At 44.6% G+C, this 21,561-nt stretch overlaps 2 protein-coding genes across 2 annotated transcripts in view; both read left to right on the forward strand.

The window, feature by feature from the left end:
• Window positions 1-3,117: 3,117 nt before the first annotated feature.
• LOC306779295 (ectonucleoside triphosphate diphosphohydrolase 2-like) lies at window positions 3,118-10,675 on the forward strand (the record flags this gene model as incomplete). Its single annotated transcript, XM_079271160.1, has 9 exons — window positions 3,118-3,234; window positions 4,295-4,412; window positions 5,057-5,207; window positions 5,355-5,514; window positions 6,364-6,591; window positions 8,094-8,366; window positions 9,676-9,795; window positions 10,016-10,150; window positions 10,304-10,675. 9 exons carry the CDS (start codon window positions 3,118-3,120, stop codon window positions 10,508-10,510), a joined length of 1,509 nt encoding a protein of 502 aa, XP_079127286.1. The 3' UTR covers window positions 10,511-10,675.
• Window positions 10,676-14,461: 3,786 nt separating this feature from the next.
• nelfb (negative elongation factor complex member B) overlaps window positions 14,462-21,561 on the forward strand; it is a 9,282-nt gene continuing 2,182 nt past the window's right edge. Inside the window, exons 1-12 of the mRNA XM_079269441.1 lie at window positions 14,462-14,659; window positions 16,314-16,474; window positions 16,547-16,646; window positions 17,563-17,793; window positions 17,879-18,064; window positions 18,162-18,274; window positions 18,355-18,457; window positions 18,795-18,890; window positions 18,976-19,118; window positions 19,514-19,620; window positions 19,704-19,845; window positions 20,000-20,108. Coding sequence (XP_079125567.1) covers window positions 14,558-14,659; window positions 16,314-16,474; window positions 16,547-16,646; window positions 17,563-17,793; window positions 17,879-18,064; window positions 18,162-18,274; window positions 18,355-18,457; window positions 18,795-18,890; window positions 18,976-19,118; window positions 19,514-19,620; window positions 19,704-19,845; window positions 20,000-20,108 — 1,593 coding nt within the window. The 5' untranslated portion in view covers window positions 14,462-14,557. The remainder of the gene's footprint in view (window positions 14,660-16,313; window positions 16,475-16,546; window positions 16,647-17,562; window positions 17,794-17,878; window positions 18,065-18,161; window positions 18,275-18,354; window positions 18,458-18,794; window positions 18,891-18,975; window positions 19,119-19,513; window positions 19,621-19,703; window positions 19,846-19,999; window positions 20,109-21,561) is intronic.

Here is a 21,561-nt window from a genome sequence, read left to right on the forward strand (position 1 = left end):
AGAGGAAACTTCAAGGGAACACCAAAGTAAGTAATATTCAGGTTCCTCCTCTGGGGAACCTGAATATCTGTACAGACTTTAATGGCAATCCACCTCATAATTGTTGAGGTATTTTAGTTTGGACCACGGTGTTTATCACACTGACCGACTAACATTGTCATCCCTGGAAAGGAAATGGAAAAAGAAGTATAAACTGGTTCAGGGTTGGTGTCATAAATATAAACTGGTTGACGATAAGTGTCAAATTAAAAAATTGTAAATTTAAAAAGCGATTCAACGTAAACAAACAGAAATATATTAGTTAACAGTAAGTGTCACAACTATAAGCTGGTTAACGGTGAGTGTCATGAATATAAATTTGGGGCGCCCTCGTAGCTCACCTCATAGAGAAGGTGCCCGAAATACCAAGGCGGAGTCCTTACCGCAGCATCCACAATCTACATTATGCCACCATTAGCTAACATTAACCACTTTAAGCTACTCGGCATCAAGACAGGCTGTAGCAAAATAACCCCTCGTTGAGCCAATGTTTGTTTCATTGTTCATGTATACAATTTCTTCATTTGCAAGAGGATGAATGTGTTATTTCCTCTTTCAAAAGTCTTCTAGCTTTAACCAAGGTAGCTTGATATGTGCTTCAATGTTACAATAGCTGAGGTGGATCTTTTGTTTTTACAGTGTAGCAGCTCCTGGGGGAGGAGCGAGTGTTTGGAGAGGAAACATCAGGTGGCTGGTTGGACCACTGGGCCTGGACACTTCTGATTTATCTGTGTATTTCAGAATTATGTTGCTGACCTCTTCACCTCACTGCCATTTGTGTCACCCCCCAAGTTCTGTTCAGGCAATCACCCCCACCCCCAAACCCTACCAACCACAGAGAATACCGCCCACTACAAGCTGCAGCATTATCTACAATGCAGTAAACACACACACACACACTTGGTCAAGATAAATACTAGTCATGCGAATTCTAGTCACACAGAGAGTCAGGCTTTGATTCACCTCTATTCTTAGCAGCTGAGGAAAGTGCAACACGCTTTCTCTCTTTTGTATTGTGTTGGGCTGTATGACGCTAACCATTGAAACACAGCTTCCAGCATCTGTATTATATATGATGATGAAATGCCTTTTAATCACAGATTCAGTGTGATCTCTTCAGTGTAGTGGGAGTGCGTGTTCTTCTGTTATGTTGTGTTGAATAAAGGAACAGTTGTGGCCTTCTTCAACATGGAGTTTATGGAGTTGCATATCAGTAAACTCATACCAAAATATTTTAGGAGAACTTGAAAACAGTCAATTCTCTGTCCTGTAACAGCCTTTCAGAAACTAGACTATAGCACACTCTAGTGGATGTATATGGTTAAGACCACAAGGTCTCAGAAAGGAGATACTACCCATGACATTATAAACCACCAATACCTGTTTTCATCTGAAACAGAATGTAATCATACTGTGATTCGTCTGCATATGAGTTGCTTTGCAAGGTTTCAGAGTTGCATAACATGGTGTGAGCCGGTGGTGAGAGAGAAGAGACACCAGCCACACCCTGTTTACCCTGCACACAGATACAGAAGCATCAGAGAGACTCCTGAGTTCATCCTCCACATATAATGTCCCTTCTTTTTCTCTGTGTTTGGGTGTTTGTTGTACAATGACAATAATATGACATTTTAACCTTATAAAGAAAGCCACGTTTGGTTGGAGTAAAAAAGAGGGGGAGAAATAGAAGACATGTAATATAAATAGTGGAAGTTGTAGCAGACTAAGCACTTAAATATCAATGTTGGAGGCAGCTAGGAATCGACCTCAGCACACCATCGTCAAACAGCCAAAGATCTAAAAGAAAAATAACTCAATCTTACTTTGACACAAGACAAATCCTCACAACTAAGAAACTAAAGGGGGAATTTCTGGCAATATCTCTCCATAAAATGGCAAATAAATAATGAAGAATCAGAGTAGTCAAGCCCCTGGCATTCACAGCATACACATACATGCACATGCAGGTCAAAATCATTTTTTCAAAATGCTTGGTAAAAATGTATTAGCATCAAAATGTACTTAAGTAGGTAAGTAAAATAACTCATTATGCAGAATCACCCATTTCAGAATAATATATATCACGTGACTGAATTCATTATTATTGATCGTGGGAAGTTTTGAAAAGTGGAAAATAATTACGGTTTAAAAACAAAAATGAAAAGCGTAATAGAGTTCTGGGACTGAAATCTGAAAAGTGTTTTCTAGTTCTCGGTTCTTTGGCGAACATCATTGTTCTGTCTGAACTGATGTGATTTGTCGTGCACTGGTGTGTCCTCTACCACTTTCTTGTGACTAAAATGACCTGGAGTCAAAGAAGACCTTTGCAAGTAGCTGATCTGCTGCCGTGTGTATGTCTCTACTCTGCAGCCGTGGCACTGGAGATACCAATGATCCTGGAGTAAAAGATTTACTTCAAGTTGTTCATTTTTTGTAGTGCAGACTGTATATAAGAGCACAGCAGAAGAAAGTGAGTGGGAAATATGTGGCGGACAGGAGGGATGAGTATGTGGGAAATGTAGTCTTCATTACAGGGAACTAAGTCTGAAGAGGAACTGAAGAGACTCTAACATTGTAACAATGTAACAATGATCTGTTATGAAATGTCACATCATCCGTAATGTTATATTGATATCTCATTGATTCTAGAAATACTGAATAATACTGAAAGCTTAGAGAGGATTGAACATGTCATTAGACAATATGATGTGCCGTTATGAATTACTAAAAGACTTTTGCATGATGACGTTTTGAAATAAGAAAACTGAAAATGATAATTGTGATAGATGATAAATAAATGACTGAAGAAAGTATTGTTTCACTTACAGAATGTGTTCATGTGATTATTCATGTCTGAATGACTCCATACAGTACAGCCCAATCTCAAACACATCCATTCGACTCTGGTGTGCACAAGGGTGCGTGCAGGGGTGACAGGAAGTGGCACATCTTACCAAACAATTTGTGACAACTGGCCGTCAATTTCTCAGTGTCCGCCCTTTATTTCCCCACTGGCATTCAGTGCTCACGCACCTTTACACAGAGCTGTCAGGGCCATCCGAGCAAACCGTCTCCAGAATGGCGCTCCGCTGCTGCCACACCATGCCTGCCCTCGGGCTGCTTGTACTGGCAACAGTTGGGATTCTGCTGGTGGTCCTTCCAGCTAGAGAGATGGAGACACCACCTGAAAACACGGTAACGAAAGAATGATTGAAGTTTTGCACTCATCTCATAATCTTTACTGTATTATGGACTGAACAAAAATTGTAATTTTCTTTGGCTGAAGGTGGCTTTCTGAGGAGAACATCCTATATTTCTGTGCAAGCCTTCCTCTGCATACACTCACCATGATCTGCACCGTGGTTCTGTCTCTGCCTCAGGCTCTGTAGTCATGTACACACAGAGTTATTCACAAGTTACAGGAAGATAAGACACTTTAGATCGGGGTCCACGGTTTAAAAAGGTGTTCCAATGTAATCGTGTTATACGATACTATTTTAAAATGTAGCTCAGCACATTCCCGCCATGCGATGCATGTTAGCCGCAATAATTAAAAGGTGCTTGCAGAAACAAGACAAGACAGAAAGAAACAAAAGATGTGAGGTTTGTGTGCTTTTTGAGATTCTTTCTGAGAACATCATTCATGTGCTCTTCCTTTGGTTCATAAACACTTTGAAATTGATTTCAAAAGGGTCGGAAATGATCTCGTTTGAGCTGCTTTTATCCTTTACAGAATAATGCTTGAATAGAACTTGATGCTTTGAAGTTGACATTGAAAAAGAGCAGACAAAGGGAGACAAAGGGAGACAAAGTCAACATTGCTGAATGAATTAAGACACCACAATACATAACATCACCCATTTCATCAAAGCAAATCAGTAAACCTGTACTCTTTAGTCTCATGACAGGAAATGTGTTTGCAAAAGGAATGAGTTCAACCATGAATGATTCACTGGAGACTAGAGTCACATCCTCCCAATACCACAGTTACCGAAGCTTCAAACTCAACAGAACACATTGGTGACAACTGCAAATACTTTCATCAATAAAATGCACACAGAAAAGGTTCACACATTTCTACTTGTGTATCAGTGAAGCTATCAGAGATGCACTGAGATATTCCAGATGTCATATCAATATGACATCTGAGCAAAGCAATATATAATGGTTACTTTTGAGCAGCATTTTCAACAGCTAAAGTGAGATATGGAGGCATGCTGTACTGTTCTGACATGTGATGCTCTGTCTGTTTCAGTATGGAATTGTTCTGGATGCCGGCTCATCCCGCACCACCATGTACATCTACAAATGGCCGAGTGACAAGCAGAATGGCACTGGCATTGTTACCCAGCACAGCGAGTGTGTTGTAGCAGGTGAGCTCCTCCCAGTGCGTGTGAGAAGGCTGGAATAGCTGACTCTGCATCACTGCTGTGAATCAAGGCTTGCCTGCAGGCTTTAAAGGCTCACACTGACAACAGGGTGTTGGTGGCCAAGTCAGCGTTTGATCGGCAGAACTAGTTGTGGTTAGCTTGTCTTGTTCAGGGCAAAAGAAGTACGCCCTAATGCAGGGAAACATGTCGTGTTCACAATGTTTAAATTTGCAAATTAAATAATCAAAAATGACATTCACCTCCAATACAAATCTCAAGACATTCAAAAACCTGGTGGAGTGAAGTGAAGGGTGTGTGCTTAGCTAGGTAGGACCGGAGGTCCGTGAGGTCCCTGAACAGACCCTTCTACCACAGACTGTCCTGGTGCTGAAGCAGTCTCACTTTCACTTCCACATAGTTCGACAGAAACTCATCCAATGACCTGTTCATGCTCCACTTCTTCACCATAGCGTTTGAGCCTTCTTAGCTACTTCCTCAGTGGTGTCTGTTTGTTTTCAGAGTTGCCTTAGAAACACCATCCAGAGCCTGTTTCTCAGAAGCTCACTCGTCCTTTGAGACGGGGAAGTTCAGTTTCTGAGGTCAGGCTGAGTTCTTCAGAAGCCAAAATAACTTCTCTTTCTGGTAAGGTCGAGGGATATCCAGCTATGCAGGTCTTCCTGGTGGTGCAGCCAAAAGTCTGGAGTTCTGCCTGGAAGGAGCCGTGAAGGATATCCCCAAACCCAGGCACCACCAAACCTCCCTCCGCCTGGGAGCTACTGCAGGCATGAGACTCTTGAAGTAAGTTTAGTTCCTATCAACACAGGATATCGCACTAATATTTCTCCCACACTGCTCATCAATAATGCATGAATGCATTGAGATGGATCTTAGTTGGAATAACTTCATGTATATTTCATTCCCCATTCAACACACTACGTTGTAAAGACAAGTCAATGCCACCGAGTCTCAGTGGGTTCTGCAGGAAGTGGAGAACAAACTGCGGTCTTCCCCTTTCAACTTCAAAGAGGCAACCATCCTGAGCGGGCAGCAGGAGGCGGCCTATGGCTGGGTCACAGTCAACTACCTGCTTGAAAACTTTGTGAAGGTGAGCTTTGACTTTTCAGTTCAACACACAGAACGTCACAAACACTGTTACGTTAAAAGCTCATCGTGGAGGAAGTTAAAGTGTTTGCCTTGTGCAACACACGTGTCACAGCAACAGAAGAAGTTGCCGGTACATTGAGCCAGACCTGCTGACCAGGGGAGCAAAGAGGTACACAACTTCTGACACGGTGTTTGAGTTCTAACAGGACAGCAGGCTGGCACCATGAATCAAACTAAAAGAGCTTTTATAAAACAGAACTGACAGGCAACACAGACTGAGGCATAGAAAGCACAAAGGAAAAAACAGAACTAGTACAAACCAGTACGGCACGAGGAACTCAGGCAGGAAACCCGACAAAGAACACAAGCAACAGATGCAGACGGCCTGCCAGCTGAAAGAGGGAACGCACACAGACTGAGCACACAATGAGGACACAAGTAGAGTTGCTCTAAAACCGGTGATATGCTCAGTGAATAATTCAAACGACTTGTCGTCCAATCTCGTCACAAGTTATTCCAGCTGTCCCAAACACCAACGCTAAGCCTCGGATACACTCCCGGACAGCTGCGGACGCCATGGACGCGCATCGTTCTGTTTGTACTGTCACGTGGTTCAACGCATGCGCAATAGATCAAGACTAGTGGTAGCGTAGCGTGGCTGCGGACAACTGCAGACAGTCTGTCAACTGACATTGCCATAGATTCAAGTTGGTTGCCCGGTTGAAACGCTCCACACAGAGCGGCTCTGGAAGTTATTCTCGGATTAAACTCCTTCCAGTCATGAAATATTTCTATTTTCCTCCATTGATTCAAATTGTTGTCCCTTGACCTTCCTTTTCTTGCCATTCAGTACGGCTTTGTAGGGCGATGGCTGAATCCAGGCAGAGAGAGGATCGGAGCTCTGGATTTAGGGGGAGCTTCCACACAGATTGCTTTTGAAACCTCGGAAACGGTGGAGAACGAGGATAATGTGATGGAGCTGACGCTTTACGGACAAACCTACAGACTATACACCCAGAGCTTCCTGTGCTACGGCCAAGACCAGTTCCTGAAAAGACTGCTGGCTCATCTCATCACGGTACTGTTAAAACCTCTAACGCCTGCAGTGACATATGGCTGTTACAGCTTCGACAACTGTGAGGTCAGAGGTCAAGATCAGCTCAATACAATCATTTCTGGAGCTCATAAACAATTCACTGTGTGGCTGCAGTACAATTGGCAACAAGGGTGCTTGATGCAGAGTGCGCAGGGCTGAGTGTGTGAGTGTGTGTGAGTGTGTGTGAGTGTGTGTGAGTGTGTGAGTGTGTGTGAGTGTGTGTGAGTATGTGTAAGTGTGTGAGTGTGTGAGTGTGTGAGTGTGTGAGTGTGTGAGTGTGTGAGTGTGTGAGTGTGTGTAAGTATGTGAGTGTGTGAGTGTGTGAGTGTGTGAGTGTGTGTGTGAGTGTGTGTGAGTGAGTGAGTGAGTGAGTGTGTGAGTGTGTGAGTGTGTGAGTGTGTAAGTGTGTGAGTGTGTGAGTGTGTGTGAGTGTGTGAGTGTGTGTGAGTGTGTGAGTGTGTGTGAGTGTGTGAGTGTGTGTGAGTGTGTGAGTGTGTGTGAGTGTGTGTGAGTGTGTGAGTGTGTGAGTGTGTGAGTGTGTGAGTGTGTGTGAGTGTGTGAGTGTGTGTAAGTATGTGTGTGTGTGAGTGTGTGAGTGTGTGAGTGTGTGAGTGTGTAAGTGTGTGAGTGTGTGAGTGTGTAAGTGTGTGAGTGTGTGAGTGTGTGAGTGTGTGAGTGTGTGAGTGTGTAAGTGTGTGTGAGTGTGTAAGTGTGTGTGAGTGTGTGAGTGTGTGTGAGTGTGTAAGTGTGTGAGTGTGTGAGTGTGTGAGTGTGTGAGTGTGTGAGTGTGTACTCCACTGACTCCACCAACCTGCCGCATCCAACCTGCTCAAAGGAGTCGTGGGAGATTTTGGAAAATAGGCGTTGTTGCTTTCTTGCAGAGAGGCAGATGAGAGGATGATGAATGAAAATGAAGCTGGAGCCAGCAGCCGTGTAGCTTAGCATAAAGACTGGAAACAGGGCAACGGATAGCCTACCTACAAGCCCCTGTACCTGTCTGGAGTCTCCACTGATGGCAATCTCACAGTGAAGACTGAACTCCAGGAGGAAGTAGAAATAGTCTGGTAACACAGATTATTATATTACACTTTGGGTGTTGTATGAATTAGGCACACAATAAATAATGTGTTCAGAGACAGACAAGCCTTTATGCTAAGCTAAGCTAACCCGATGCTGGCAGCTTCAAACTTCTCATCAAACTCTCTACAAAAAGATTAAAACTAATAATAATTATATATATACTAATTATAAAACAACAACCTAACACTGTATAAGTTGATGTGTTGAGGTTGGCAACGTAAAGAAAACTAATACATAATAGAAATATATAATGTTTGATTGCACATAGGGAGTATAAATACTGCTGGCCACTGAATATTCATCTATTCTACCAGTTTACTTGGAATTATACTTGTCATATGCTGCACTCGCCTATCATATTTACCAGAAACATGTTTGACTTTGATCTATTTCGTCTCTTTCAGACTGCAGGTGTGACACCCCAGGTGGCTCATCCCTGCTATCCACAACAGTTCAACACATCTGTCCAGCTGGGGAAGGATGTCTTTGGTTCTCCATGTACGCAGAGCTACAGACCAGCCCACTTTGACCCCCAGATGAATGTATCCGTAGTGGGCACAGGAGACTACCAGAGCTGCCTGGACAACATCACAAAGTTGTTCTCCTTCGACAACTGCACTCACTCAAAGTGCTCCTTTGATGGAATCTTCCAACCCAACGTGAGCGGAAGCTTTATGGTGAGGGAGACGTTCAAACAGCAGGTCTGCTCTTACACTAAACATTTGATGTTCTCTTTTGTGGTGACATCATTGAACGTTTCTGCTGATCTGAGTGTTGTTAAAGTTTCAATGTTGGTCCATTCTCCAGCATACTGTATACCGATCTATCTAACAGTACATTTCAGTATACAGGCTGGTGAAGATCATATACAATATAACCTGCAACAATAACTGTCCTGTCACAAACGCTCTGTTAACAGTCAGTGGTTAGTGGCGAGTATGGCTTCCATCCATCCGTACCCCACCAGACCTGTGGCTGATGGAATGAAGGGGACTGTTCTCCGAGCTCATCTGTTATTAGGACGGTGCTCTCTACAGGCATGGTGTCCTGGAGGAGGCACCGCCTTCTGGGATACGGTCAGGGAGCAAAGACCTGTACACTGGAAACGCTCTGCACAATGTAATCTGTTCTATCTGGCTATAGCCACGCTGGTTAGCCGCGCTGCTTAGCCGCGCTGCTTAGCCGCGCTGGTTAGCCGCGCTGCTTAGCCGCACTGCTTAGCCGCGCTGGTTAGCCGCGCTGGTTAGCCGCGCTACAAGCATGACTGCAGGGATGTTAATCTGAATGCCCTCCATTTTGGTCCAAACTGAAATATTTCAACAACTATGGATTGCCATCGTCGGTACAGACGTCCACATTTCCCTCAGTATGAATTAGCATAGCTTTGGGGACCCCTTAACTTGTAATTCAACCCAATTAACAGGTTACAATAATTATTTCTTTCAATACATTTGTTTATGACCAACTGCTGAGGATTTTAGCATTGCATTGTAGTTCTAGCTGTGAAATAGCAGCATGCTTCCATTGTCTTGGTGAGTATATTAGCATGCTGACAGTAGCGTTGAGCTCGAAGCACCGCTTAGTGTCGGTAGCTCTACTGTGAGCCCTGCCATCGACTGGACTCGGACATGAACCTGGGAGTGACCCTGGATGGTGAATTACCTTTCTCACCAAACACGGCAGCAGTATCCGAGAGTCCTCCTGTTCAACATCAGAAGGGTCTCGTCCTTTCATGATGTAGGCGCCTGTCATCTCCCATCCGGACCACTGCAGCCCCCGCCTCTCTGGAGCCGCTGGAAGCAGAATTCTAAGGGATCTTATAAATGTGCCCTTTATAGATGGCAGTATTTTGTACCCCATCCTAGTTGCGGTCAATTATTTTGTTATTATATTATATGATTCAGGATGTTTTCCAAGATGTAAACGAATCTTCGCTCAGGAGGAATGTGAGTCTCTGATTGACTCAGTTTCCCATCACCTCCACAGGCATTCTCTGCCTTCTTCCTCAATCATAACTACATCAACCTGCTCACGAACATCCCCGTGACGTCCCCCAGTCGACTGAAGGAGGCAATTCGACTCGTGTGCAACATGACCATCTCTGAGGTACGCATGAGGGCACAGACCTTAATGAAGAAGAATTCTCAAACATGTTCATGTTTAAAAGCACCAAATAGGCCAGTAGACTCGTTTCAAAGGGGAACAAACATCATGAATCCACAATGTATCATTCTAGAAATGTCTACAGTGATGGGAGACGAGATCAAGCAAGTTACGATCTCACTAACTAACTATAAATGCTAACCCAATGTATTTCCCCTCACAGCTGACTCAAAAGACGAAGCAGAAGGTGAAATACGTGAAGAATATCTGTGCCGTCTCCAATTTCGTCCAGGTCCTCTTACTGCAGGGCTACAGTTTCGATGAGCACTCCCTTCCCTCCATCTCTTTCCAGAAAAGGGTCAGGAGTAAAGCAGATCAGTGAAACATTTGTATTAATCAGTCTGTGTTCTAACTACGGACGACGGTCGACAGCACTGCCTGCTATACTCAATCAGAAGGTTTGTCCATGGTGTGCTGTGGTTTCAGTGGGTCCCCTTGTGTGTCTCTGCAGGCAGGAGGAGCATCTGTCGGCTGGGCTCTGGGGTACATGCTGAGTCTGAGCAGTCTGGTACCAGCAGAGCGACTCGGACTGATGAAGGCTCTGCCCCCAGGGCCCTGGGCTGGCGTTCTCTTCCTATTCATCGCCCTCCTCCCCGTTGCAATGGTAAACCTACTGATGATCTACCGAAACACAAGAACTCAAGAAGGCATGGTGTAAGAGCAAGGGGGACGCACCTTCATATTCCTCCTAGAGGATGCATATGTCCGTCAAAACCTTCAATGTGTTTTGGAAAAGTTTAAATATCTGCACCACTGTATGTGTATAGCAGTGAAAATCAGTAGTGAACTCAACAGAGCAGTACAATATGGCCCCCACTATTTCCTTCGCAAATCCACTAAACCTTCCGCTTGTTTGTGGAGACTCACGTCAAAGTCACTTGAGACTACAGAATAAACCAAGTTTTTGGTCATTGTTTTGGATTCATGAAGTAACATTACGCCCACTCACAACATGCACGTTGGAGCTGTGCTGTTTCTGTGTTCTCTGGGGGATCATCTTACAATGGCAAGATCGGTGGTTCGATGCCCCGCATGTTAAAGTGTCCGTGGGCAAGGCACTGAACTCCAAACTGATTCCAATATGTATGTGTGTGAATGTGCATTAGTTCAGTCCTGATGGGTCCCATGGTGCCCTGTCATCGGTGTGAATGGGTGGATGATGACGTGATGTAGTGTAATGTGCTTCTTGGTGTTCTAATGAGTTCTCAGTTATTAAGTTATTAAGCTGAATAAATCTGTCACATTTGTGTCATGCATGGCTAGTGGTATAACTAGGACTAGTTAGATGCAGATACATGTTTCTGAGCTCTCCATGTTTTATATCTCAACCTGTCCACTGGGGACACAACTCCTCTGCAGAAAACGGCTCATTGGTCACCAGTTAGGCTACTGTAATGTCCCCAAGTGCTTAAAGTCATCTGAAGCCACCAAAGAACAATTCAACATTTCTGTGGCTTCCGTTTGTGATCATTATTATTTCTCAACATGTTAATAATTATCATTCATAAACACAAATACTTCTAACAAGTGACACATTCAACGTTCAGCATTCAGCCAATACAGCAAACTCAGCGGTGTGCAATTCACCACTAAAAAGTGAACATGTCCTTTTTTCCGCAGAGCATGATGAAGTACGGAACATTATCCTTCGCTGACTGCGTTTGATCATTTGGCGTTGAAAGCGACTTTTGGGACTTTTTGATTTGGCGGTTGGCATGAACTGGTTTGTGACTGGATTAGGGGGGCAAACAGGAAATGGATGAGGATGGTGATGTGGGTTGTGATGGCTGGAAGCCAGTCTCTGGTGAGGAGGACGGGAGAGAACAGGCGGGGTGAGGGAGGTTTGAATGGGAGTCAAAATAATAAGAGAAGCTTGGAGGGAAACAGCTCTGATGAAGGAAACAGAGTTGTTCAAAGGAAGATTATGAGGGAGGAACTTAAAATGATCCTTAAATTCAGAAAGATCAGCATGTCGGTCTGAGCCCATAGCTCTGTCTAGAACTGAGAAAGAAGATCGGAGAAGTGGAAATGGCTAAAGTCTTGAGGGACGGAAGCTTATTGATGATATGTAAAACGGAAGAACAAAAAAACAAAACTATGGATGTAGAAAGTATCTGTAAGGAAATGATAAGTGAGAAAAGATCTGTGAGAATGGAGTGACACGAGGAGTGATAACAGGTATTCCTGTAGACGAGGACCTCGAAACACTCAACCAGAGTGTTTGTGGGAGAAGTGAGCAGAATGAAGAGAACAGTTGAGTTTCAGGACTCTGTGAGGCCCTATGTCTCTTAGCTTCGCTGCTATGCCAGAGATATGGACATATAGCAGCAGTTTGCAAAGGGAAGTAGAGATGTGAGTGTGGAGCGGATCACAGAGCGGAGTGTAAGGATAACGTGCAGGATAGATGCTGTAATGGTGGTGGCCAGCACAGGGTAACATGTGGTGGATGTGAAGTCAGGATTAGGGCGGTGGAAACAGGTGAAAGCAGGAAACAACATCAGCTGCAGAGGCTACACGGACAAAGAGCAATGAATGAAACACCGAAGCAAGTTGAGAGAGTAGAGACTGTCTGTCCGAGGAAACCAATACAGCACCGACAGTGTTGATCCTGTTTAATGCATCATGTAATAACTTGTACTGACCAAGTCAAACAAAAAACAGAGAAAATCTAAATAATAGTGAGGGGAGCTGAGAGATGTTATGAGATGAAAGAAGCTTCTTGGGAGCATTTTAATAAAAGACTCGGAGAAGATGGGAAGCCAGGAGGCCCAGTGGATATAGGACCGTATGATTGTACTACAATGGAACGCAAGACGCTTATTAGCTAATGGACAAGAGCTTAAAGGATTCATTAAAAACCTTAAAAAGAAACCAGAAAGCATACGTGTTCAGGAAACATGGCTAAAACCAGCATTAGACTTAGTTATTAAAGGATATGATAGTATTCACAGAGATAGAGGGGGGGGGGGATTATATTTATAAAACAAGGAATACAGTTTAAAGTTTTGCAGAAAGGAACAGAGCTGGAATATGTGATGATTGAAGTTTGGAGAAGGAACGATTATAATTGTAAACTATATGTAAGAAACTTTCAATCTGATGACTGGATGACTGAGCTGTACAGTTGCAGATGTAGAAAATGTAAATGATTCTATTTGTGAAGCTGTTAGAGGCTGTAGAGGAGTAGAAGGGAGGTAGGCATGAGAAGAAGATGGTTCCTGGTTCGGTGTTTCATTCATGACTGTTGGAGGACATTTTGTAACTCAATAGGAAGAGAGAGAACGACGGCTACGGTGTGGAACATGATGAACAGAATGAACGGGATTAAAAGGGAGTTTGGTATCCAGTCCTCAATGATGGGGAAACAGCAGCAGTGAGAGATGCAGAGAAAGCAAAACCTTTGTTAAAATACAGAGTTCAGACATTATTAGTGAAGAGGGTAAAAGGGGAAGCTACAATAGTGGCGAATGAACCTTTATTACAGCAAGAGGAAGATACCAATGATCTGCTGAACAAGCCTTTTACAAAGAACTTAGAACTGAGCCGACGTCTCAAGAAAACCAAAACGTCGGCACCAGGCAACGTTCTAAGTGAATCTTCTAAGGATATATTACGCATATTATATAATAAAGTTTCAGAGGGTGGGAAATTGCCTCAAAGCTGGAAGGAGGCCATTGTAGTCCTGATACGCAAACCCGGTAAAGATTGTACGAACCCAGGAACGATAGACCAATAGCTTTAACATCAGATATCTGCAAAATAATGGAGGAAATGATAAATGACAGATGAATATATTATGTAGAAAGTAAAGGACATATATCCAAATTCCAGAGTGGATTCAGGAAAGGGAGAAGTCCATTAGATCCAGCGTTAAGTTTAGAACATGAAATGGGGAAAGCACAGGTAAACAAGGGCAGTGTTGTGTCTGACTTCTTTGACATAGATAAAGCATATGATGTGATGTGGAGAGAAGGGTTACTGATTAGACTCTGCAAGTTGGGTATTAAGGGTCGAATGTATCGATGGATAAAGGATTTTTAATTCAAAAGATGTATAGAAATCAGAGTAGGAAAGAGTTATTCTGGAAATTTTGGTATTGAAAACACCTCAAGGTAGTATAGTCAGTCCATGACTATTCTCCATAATAATGAATGATGTGTTCAGTGAAATAGAAAACGAGTAAAAGCTGAAGTCCTGTTGTACACTATAGTGCACATGTTTTTAATAAAGTTACATAAAAAAAAAAAAAAACACTTAATTCATTTAAAAAATGAATAATTAAAACACGTTTTTTTCTCCTGGGTCTCAGGAGGATGGCTATGCTGCAAAACAACTCAAACTGTGAATGTTATCAAGTACTATTTAAATATCTTAGATTCATTAATATTATTAAGAAAACATGAGCCCGTTGTTTTGTTTTGTTTATTTTAATTTGTATACAAGTACCAGACACCCTGATCCACACGCCAGACCAGTAGGTGGCGGTAATGCACCGATTCTTTGTTTGCCAACCGCCAGTGAACCTCAAACAAGAAGAAAGAAGAAGATCCGTCGCTGGTGTTTCTGACGGACTGTTTACACAGTTACAACACCGGAAGTTTCCTTTGACTGCATAGAGAGCGTGATGTGTTGAGTGCTGTGTAGCAAGCGGGATCTCTTCGGCTAAACATCCACACGGTGGAATATTGAAGGCCCACGTAGCAGCATGTTCGCGGGGCTGCCTGAGCTGGGCATCGCCAACGGAGAGGACCTGAAAGAGACGCTCACCAACTGCACGGAGCCGCTGAAAGCCATCGACCAGTTCCAGGTAACGGTACCCGGTTCTCCGGGACCACGCTGTGTGGTCGTGTCGTGACGTTACACTTCGAATAACGTTACCGGTCAGACGTGTGAGAGCACTAATGGTAACTCTGTATTTTGGAATAGTCGTTCATGCTTTTATCTTGTAGAAAGCCTCTTTAGTTTAGTGGATGGAGAACGAAACGCTCCTCTGAGAGATCCTCCGAGCAACAGAAAATAAATCAGAAGTCATTGGTCAAAGAAAGTAGAAGCTTGGTTTTAAACAGGAACTGCTTCCTGTTGCAATGTCAAGGGCTTCACAATAAAAGCCGGCTGGAACGAGCTGAAATTAACTTGAGAAAAGCTCTTCTTCACACTTAACAACACAAACAGAAGGTTGGACGTTCCGCTGAACTAATCACAGTTTAAACCTCTCAATCAAGCCTCACTCCATATGTAGAGCAGTGTACCGATCCCTGGAGCGCTGTGCCGCTCCTGGTTCATACCGTTTCCTAACGGCAGGTTCCGCTTGAAAGCGGAAGTCCACCGTCAAGACCGGCACACCAGGACTTCCGCCATATGCATATGCAAATGAGTTCGTTTCACGATCAGTGTGTATTATCTTTGTATTGACAAAGTAGCGAAACACAGCGTCTTCTATCTATCTTCTCTTCCCTTGTTGGGATACATGCAAGGCTTTAGAAATGACGGTGATGTGGTGTGCTGATGTACTCTGAAACTGATATTAGAGCGACCATCAGCCCAACATGAAGGCTTTTGTTAGCTTAGCCACCCTGACTAACCAATAACCAACCGAGCCAAAGGCAGAGGTGCACACACTCTCATGAGTGAACACAGGAGATCAGACACTGTAATAACCTTCTGTAGGAGAAGTCTTTAGGTGTTGCCTTCTCTTCCTCTTTGCGTATTAAATATGCTAATATGACACCACGTGAACATTACATTACCGTCCTTTAGCAGACGCTTTTAGCCACCGCGACTTACAATTCAGATTCTATCACACCGCAGGCACAGCTACGGGAGCAATTTTGGGGGTTGAGTGTCTTGCTCAAGGACACATCGACATGCGACTAGTCGGGGATCGAACCGCCGACCCTCTGATTGAAGGACGGCCCTGCTCTCCACTGAGCCACAGAACGCTGCCTCTGGACAGGCTTCTGATAGTAAATACAATGGCTCGACATGTTACCAAAGAGTATATAAATTACGAAAAGTGCTTTCATGATCCTTTACCACTGATTGACACCATCACTGTTGTATTTGCTATCCGTGGGAGAGCAGGGTCCTTCACTGATCCTTCACTCAAAGGATCGGCGGTTCGATCCCCGGCTCCGCTAGTCGATGTGTCCGCAGGCTGTTCCTGCCGGGTATGAACCGTTCGATAGTTCTGATGAGACCTTGCATGGTAGTCTCTGTCATCAGTGTATGAATGGGTGGATGATGACATGGTAAAGCAGTTTGAGTGGTCAGAAGACTATATGCTCCCCTTTTATATGCCAAATTACTCAAAGCCATTTCCATGATGTGTCAAATGTCTTAAGTTGTGTTGTCGAGTTGATATCAGCCGTTGCACATAAGCAAGCAAACCTTTATTCAGCTGGCTCTGACCAGCCACGGTTACAATAATCCCTGATGAGGCTTACTGCGTTACATGGCTGCAGATGGAAAATGGCATCCTGCTGCCAACCCTCCAGTCTGCTCTTCCCTTCCTTGATCTACACGGAACCCCTCGGCTGGAGTTCCACCAGTCCGTCTTTGACGAGCTTCGGGAAAAGCTGATGGAGCGAGTCGCCACCATTGCAGAGGGCAAGGACGAGGACAGGTGTGTCTCTGAACTCTGAGTCCTGTTTAGAAGGAGCCAGCTTGGATGCTATTGTGCTCTGTTTTCCTACAGATATGGGAAGCTTGAGGAGCTGCTGGAGAAGAGCTTTCCCCTTGTCAAAATGCTGTCCATTCAGCCAGTGGTCATGCAGGTGCTGAAGCATCTACCCAAGGTAAGTGTCTTCAGGGCCATTGCTTTCCTGTTAAAGCAAACAAATATGTATGCATGTATGCATGTATGCATATATATATATATATATATATAATGAGCAGTATTGACATTTAATCAGCAGTGCAGGGGCCACGGACTCAGTGTATTGTAGCATTAATAACGTGTATTACAGTCAGAGTACAGTACGTTTAGAATATATGATTCAGACCGACTGGATGCAGGTCTAACCTGGAGCAGGTTGCACCAACTGGTCTTCACTAAGCCTGGTCCTAACTGCTCAGTCGGTCTTTGTTAACGTTGGTTGCACGAGCCTTACTACTCCCGGTTTTAGCCAAACGCTGTCATGTGACTGCCCACGCAGTTCTGTCGACGTCGTTAACATTCACCTGCGCCATAAGGACTAGTAATCAACATCACCTATTATTAGGAGGTCGATAGACATGAATCGATGTATATCATTATTCTATATGTGGATATAGTTCAGTCTACTTATTCATTCATTGGTCTATGATTCATATTGTTAATTCAAGATGAGCAAATTAGTTTTTATGCGGTATTTCTGTAATTTATTCAACGTGATTATTGTACATTTTGTAACCGTCTTCATTTCAATATAAAGGAAAATCTCTAAAGTTTTAGTCCGTGAAGCTGTTCTCGAGGCCCGGCGTGGAACAACACGCCTACATTGATTGGTGACCCATCTGTATGTTGTCATGAACATGTATGTGAACATCATTCTATCGGCGATGTTAACGGCGTATGTATGTTGTCATGAACAGTGACTATATTTGGACCCTCTGGGAACCTTGAATGTCCGTATTAAAGTTTATTAGCTATAAAACAAGTTGTTGAGCCAAAGTCTTCAAATTGGCTTTGCAGAATTGCTCCTTCAGCTTCGTCACATGCTCCTCCTGCAGGTGCCAGAGAAGAAACTGAAGATGGTGATTGCTGACAAGGAGCTGTACAAGGTGTGTGCGGTGGAGGTGAAGAGGCAGATCTGGCAGGACAACCAGGCTCTGTTTGGGGATGAAGTGTCGCCTCTCCTAAAGCAGTACATTGTGGAGAAGGAAGCCGCTCTGTTCAGCAGCGACCTCTCCATCCTGCACAACTTCTTCAGCCCCTCTCCCAAAGCGCGACGCCAAGGCGAGGTGAGTCCGTCATCCGCTGAGATGTCTCTTAAACATGAACCTCTGTGTGAAGAGACGGCGCTGTTGAGCTTTGCTGATGTTCCAGGTGGTCCTAAAGCTGACGCAGATGATCGGAAAGAACGTGAAGCTGTACGACATGGTGCTGCAGTTTTTAAGAACGCTCTTCCTGCGAACGCGAAATGTCCACTACTGCACGCTGAGAGCAGAGCTGCTGATGTCTCTTCACGACCTGGACATCAGTGAGATCTGCTCTGTGGACCCCTGCCACAAGGTGAGGATCACTTTAGGACACCATCAGACCACTGAGGAGCCCCAAACCCTGTGTTCCCTGTGTTCTAGCGGTCTGTCTCTGTTGTGTGCTGTGACAGTTCACTTGGTGTTTAGACGCCTGCATCCGTGAGAAGTTTGTGGACGGCAAGCGAGCCAGAGAGCTGCAAGGTTTCCTGGATGGAGTGAAGAAAGGACAAGAGCAAGTCCTCGGGTAATGGATGAGGGGAAGGGTGGCAAACAGAGCTGTTCGTCTCGCATCAATGCTTGAATTCATCTTTCTGTGCGTTCCAGGGACCTGTCCATGATCCTGTGTGACCCCTTTGCATGCAACACCCTGGTTCTGAGTGTCATGAGGAACCTGCAAGAACTGCTGAGTCAGGACGCTTTACCCAGGGTGAGCATGCTGTGCACGAGGCCACAGGCCACATGATGCACAACCATGCCGATGGTGTGATGATGTTCTGCTGACTGGCTGGTGACAGGGATGCAGCTAGAAGCGTAGTCGGCACTTGAAGGGGACTTTGGTATTCTTCAGCCTCGCCCCCGTGTCTTCCTTTAGCTTAATCCAGCCTGATGGGCACTGTCCCTCCCTCTCTCATATGCATGTTTCTGGATTACTAGTTCTTTAAGTGACAGCCACTGTGAATGCTGAGAGGCAGAGAGTGTTTTCACTGCAGAGCTCCCTCACGCAGCCCAGTGTAAGTCCTTCTGTTGTGTCTGTTTCTGAACAGGACAGTCCGGACCTGATGCTGCTGCTGAGGATGCTGTCGCTGGGTCAAGGGGCGTGGGACATGATTGACAGCCAGGTCTTTAAAGAGCCTCGCTTGGTACGTAGAGTGTTGAGCTGCGGCGTGCGTGTGCTGCGGCGCTTCAGAGACTCATAGATGGATCTTCCTGTGTGCCTGCTGTCAGGACTTGGAGGTGGTGACCCGCTTCCTGCCTGCCATGATGTCAGTGGTTGTTGATGATCACACCTTCACTGCCGAAAACAAGCTCCCCGGTGAGGAGAAGAGCTCGATGTCTTACCCCACCACCCTGCCGGATGCCTTCAGCAGGTAAAGACCTGCAGCCCCCTCCACCATGGTGGGGTCAGAGGTCGATGGAGGAGCGACCTGTGACGTGCTTCAGTACATGTTTGTGTGTTATCATTACTGCTGTACGATAGGACACTGTGTCGTGTGTGCAGCACGTCCCAACTGGGACAATCCAGTCCATCGTCTCATATTATAAATATCAAAAAGCAACAACATGACTTTCATTCCGCTGTTACTCAAGTCCAACAAAGTCACTCATCTGTCTGAGTTGACGGGTTGAAGTTCTATATAAAAGCATCCTAACCGAGCACAGACGGCTCCTGTGTGCTGATGACTTCACAGCTGTAACGTGAACATGCTCGGTGTGTAACGGCAGCGTGACTGATGACTGACGAAGAGGTGTGTCTGTCCCTCAGGTACCTGCAGGAGAACCGAGTGGCCTGTGAAATGGGTCTCTACTACGTCCTCCACATCGCCAAGCTGAGGAACAAGAACGCCTTGCAGAGGTTGCTGCCTGCCCTGGGTGAGTCTCGCTCAGAACACTGGGTCAGCAGCAGGCTGTAGGACAGGCCCGTCAGAATAAGAGCTGTGTGTCTGCTGTTCCAGTGGAGAGCTACAATGACATGGCCTTTGGTGACATCTTCCTGCACCTGCTGACCGGACACCTCACCCTGCTGTCTGATGAGTTCGGATCAGAGGACTTTTGTTCGGTAGTTTTCGATGGCTTCCTTCTTACTTCTTTTTCCAGGTGAGCTGATTCTAGCAGAGCCGATAGACTGACACACACACACACACACACACACACAGCAGCTGGTCCCGTCCACATTGTTGGTGTTACGTTTGACTCAAACGTCTCCGCCGTGTCTCCTGATTGGTTTTGTTTGTGTCTGAATATGTTCCAGTAAAGAGAACGTCCACAGACACGCCCTCCGGATGATGCTGCATCTACATCACAAAGTGCTGCCGGCGTGTCGGGAAACCTTGATGAAAACTCTTGAACCTCCAAAACAGGTTGGCTTCATTTCTGCATCCAGCTTGTGCTCAGCAGTGAGCTGGGGGCGGAGCGCTGTAACAGACCTCGTACACCTCAGCCCCGTGAGTCCTGATCCCTCGCTGGTATCGGTCAGTCAGCTCCTACCGTGAAGGGAAACGTTCACGTAGTTTGAAATGGTGTGTATAATAATTCCATGACGGCTAAATATGTCGTGGTAAATGATGCTAATATTAAAATTCATCGTAAGGCAGCATCTTCCTGTCTAACAGAACAGCGGCCACTAAGCGAGCTACGAGGTCTATTGTGCAGCGTCCAGTAGGAATGCTGCTTGTTGCCACTGACAGGCTCCGATTGTTCTTATTAGACTCATTTATAGACATGTTATTACTAAAACATGTCATTGTTCTTCTGTTGATGGAGCGACACAGACGCCTGATTAGACTCTGAGAAGCTGTGACTCTACATCCACAGAAGGAAAGAAGGATGTTGAACTTGGCGTTCTGTGACAATGTTCACATTTCTGTTATGTACACTAATAAGTACACATTGAATAAGATCTCATCTGCATATTCAACATAGCATCTCTATAGTTGTCTCATTATCTACTTTACGTGTTGACCCTATTCACCTGTAGATGCTCCCGTTAACAGACACTGAACATTATTGATGCGTGTCATGAAGATGACATACAATCAGAGTGATGTTCAAACCAGTAAACATGAGACACGCGTCTTCCTACATGTGTCTACTGACTCCACCAGAGAGGAGAGCTGGACAGCTGAAGGATGAAAGATGCTTTGTTGAGTGTTTCTTCTGATGACACGGCCACACTTGAATAAATGTGCACGCTGTCTGAACAGGACGCAGCTGTTCTTCTGTAGCCGGTAGTTCCTCCTCAGGCTGTCGTCTTGATAAGCTGTCTATCCTGAAACTCTGATATCTAACATCAAGTGAAGTAGTATGTCCCCAGAAACGTCCCAACACCAGCTGAAGTTCAGACATCCACACATAGGGCCTGAGCCTGAGGGATGTATGATCGATCCACGTAGTCACATGTGTTGGGATCTAAAGGAGCGTGTTTGGGTTATCAGCATTTAAGAAACTGAATTCTTGACATCAATAGAATTATTGATGTATGTAACAATTATTAATGATTATTAATATAAACGGGGCACCACCCTGCGAACAGGGACCAATAACCAAACGATAAAACTAAGTCTCATAATTAGTAGTCACTCATAATGTCAATAGTCTGCGTATGACTATACATTCAGTGACAGTGAAGGTTTTAAGTTCGAGCACAGGCTACTACATACAGTCTTATCAAATACATATGCACAAGTAATCACAGACGACTGCTCCTTAAAGTATAACAGTTTATTGAATCAAAATAATAAATGATCAAATCAATTAATATTGCAACCAACAAATGTTATCATACAATTTTATATGCCTAAACTAAAGAATGAA

Source organism: Melanostigma gelatinosum (assembly GCF_949748355.1).
Source record: "Melanostigma gelatinosum genome assembly, chromosome: 6".
Lineage (NCBI taxonomy): Eukaryota > Metazoa > Chordata > Actinopteri > Perciformes > Zoarcidae > Melanostigma > Melanostigma gelatinosum.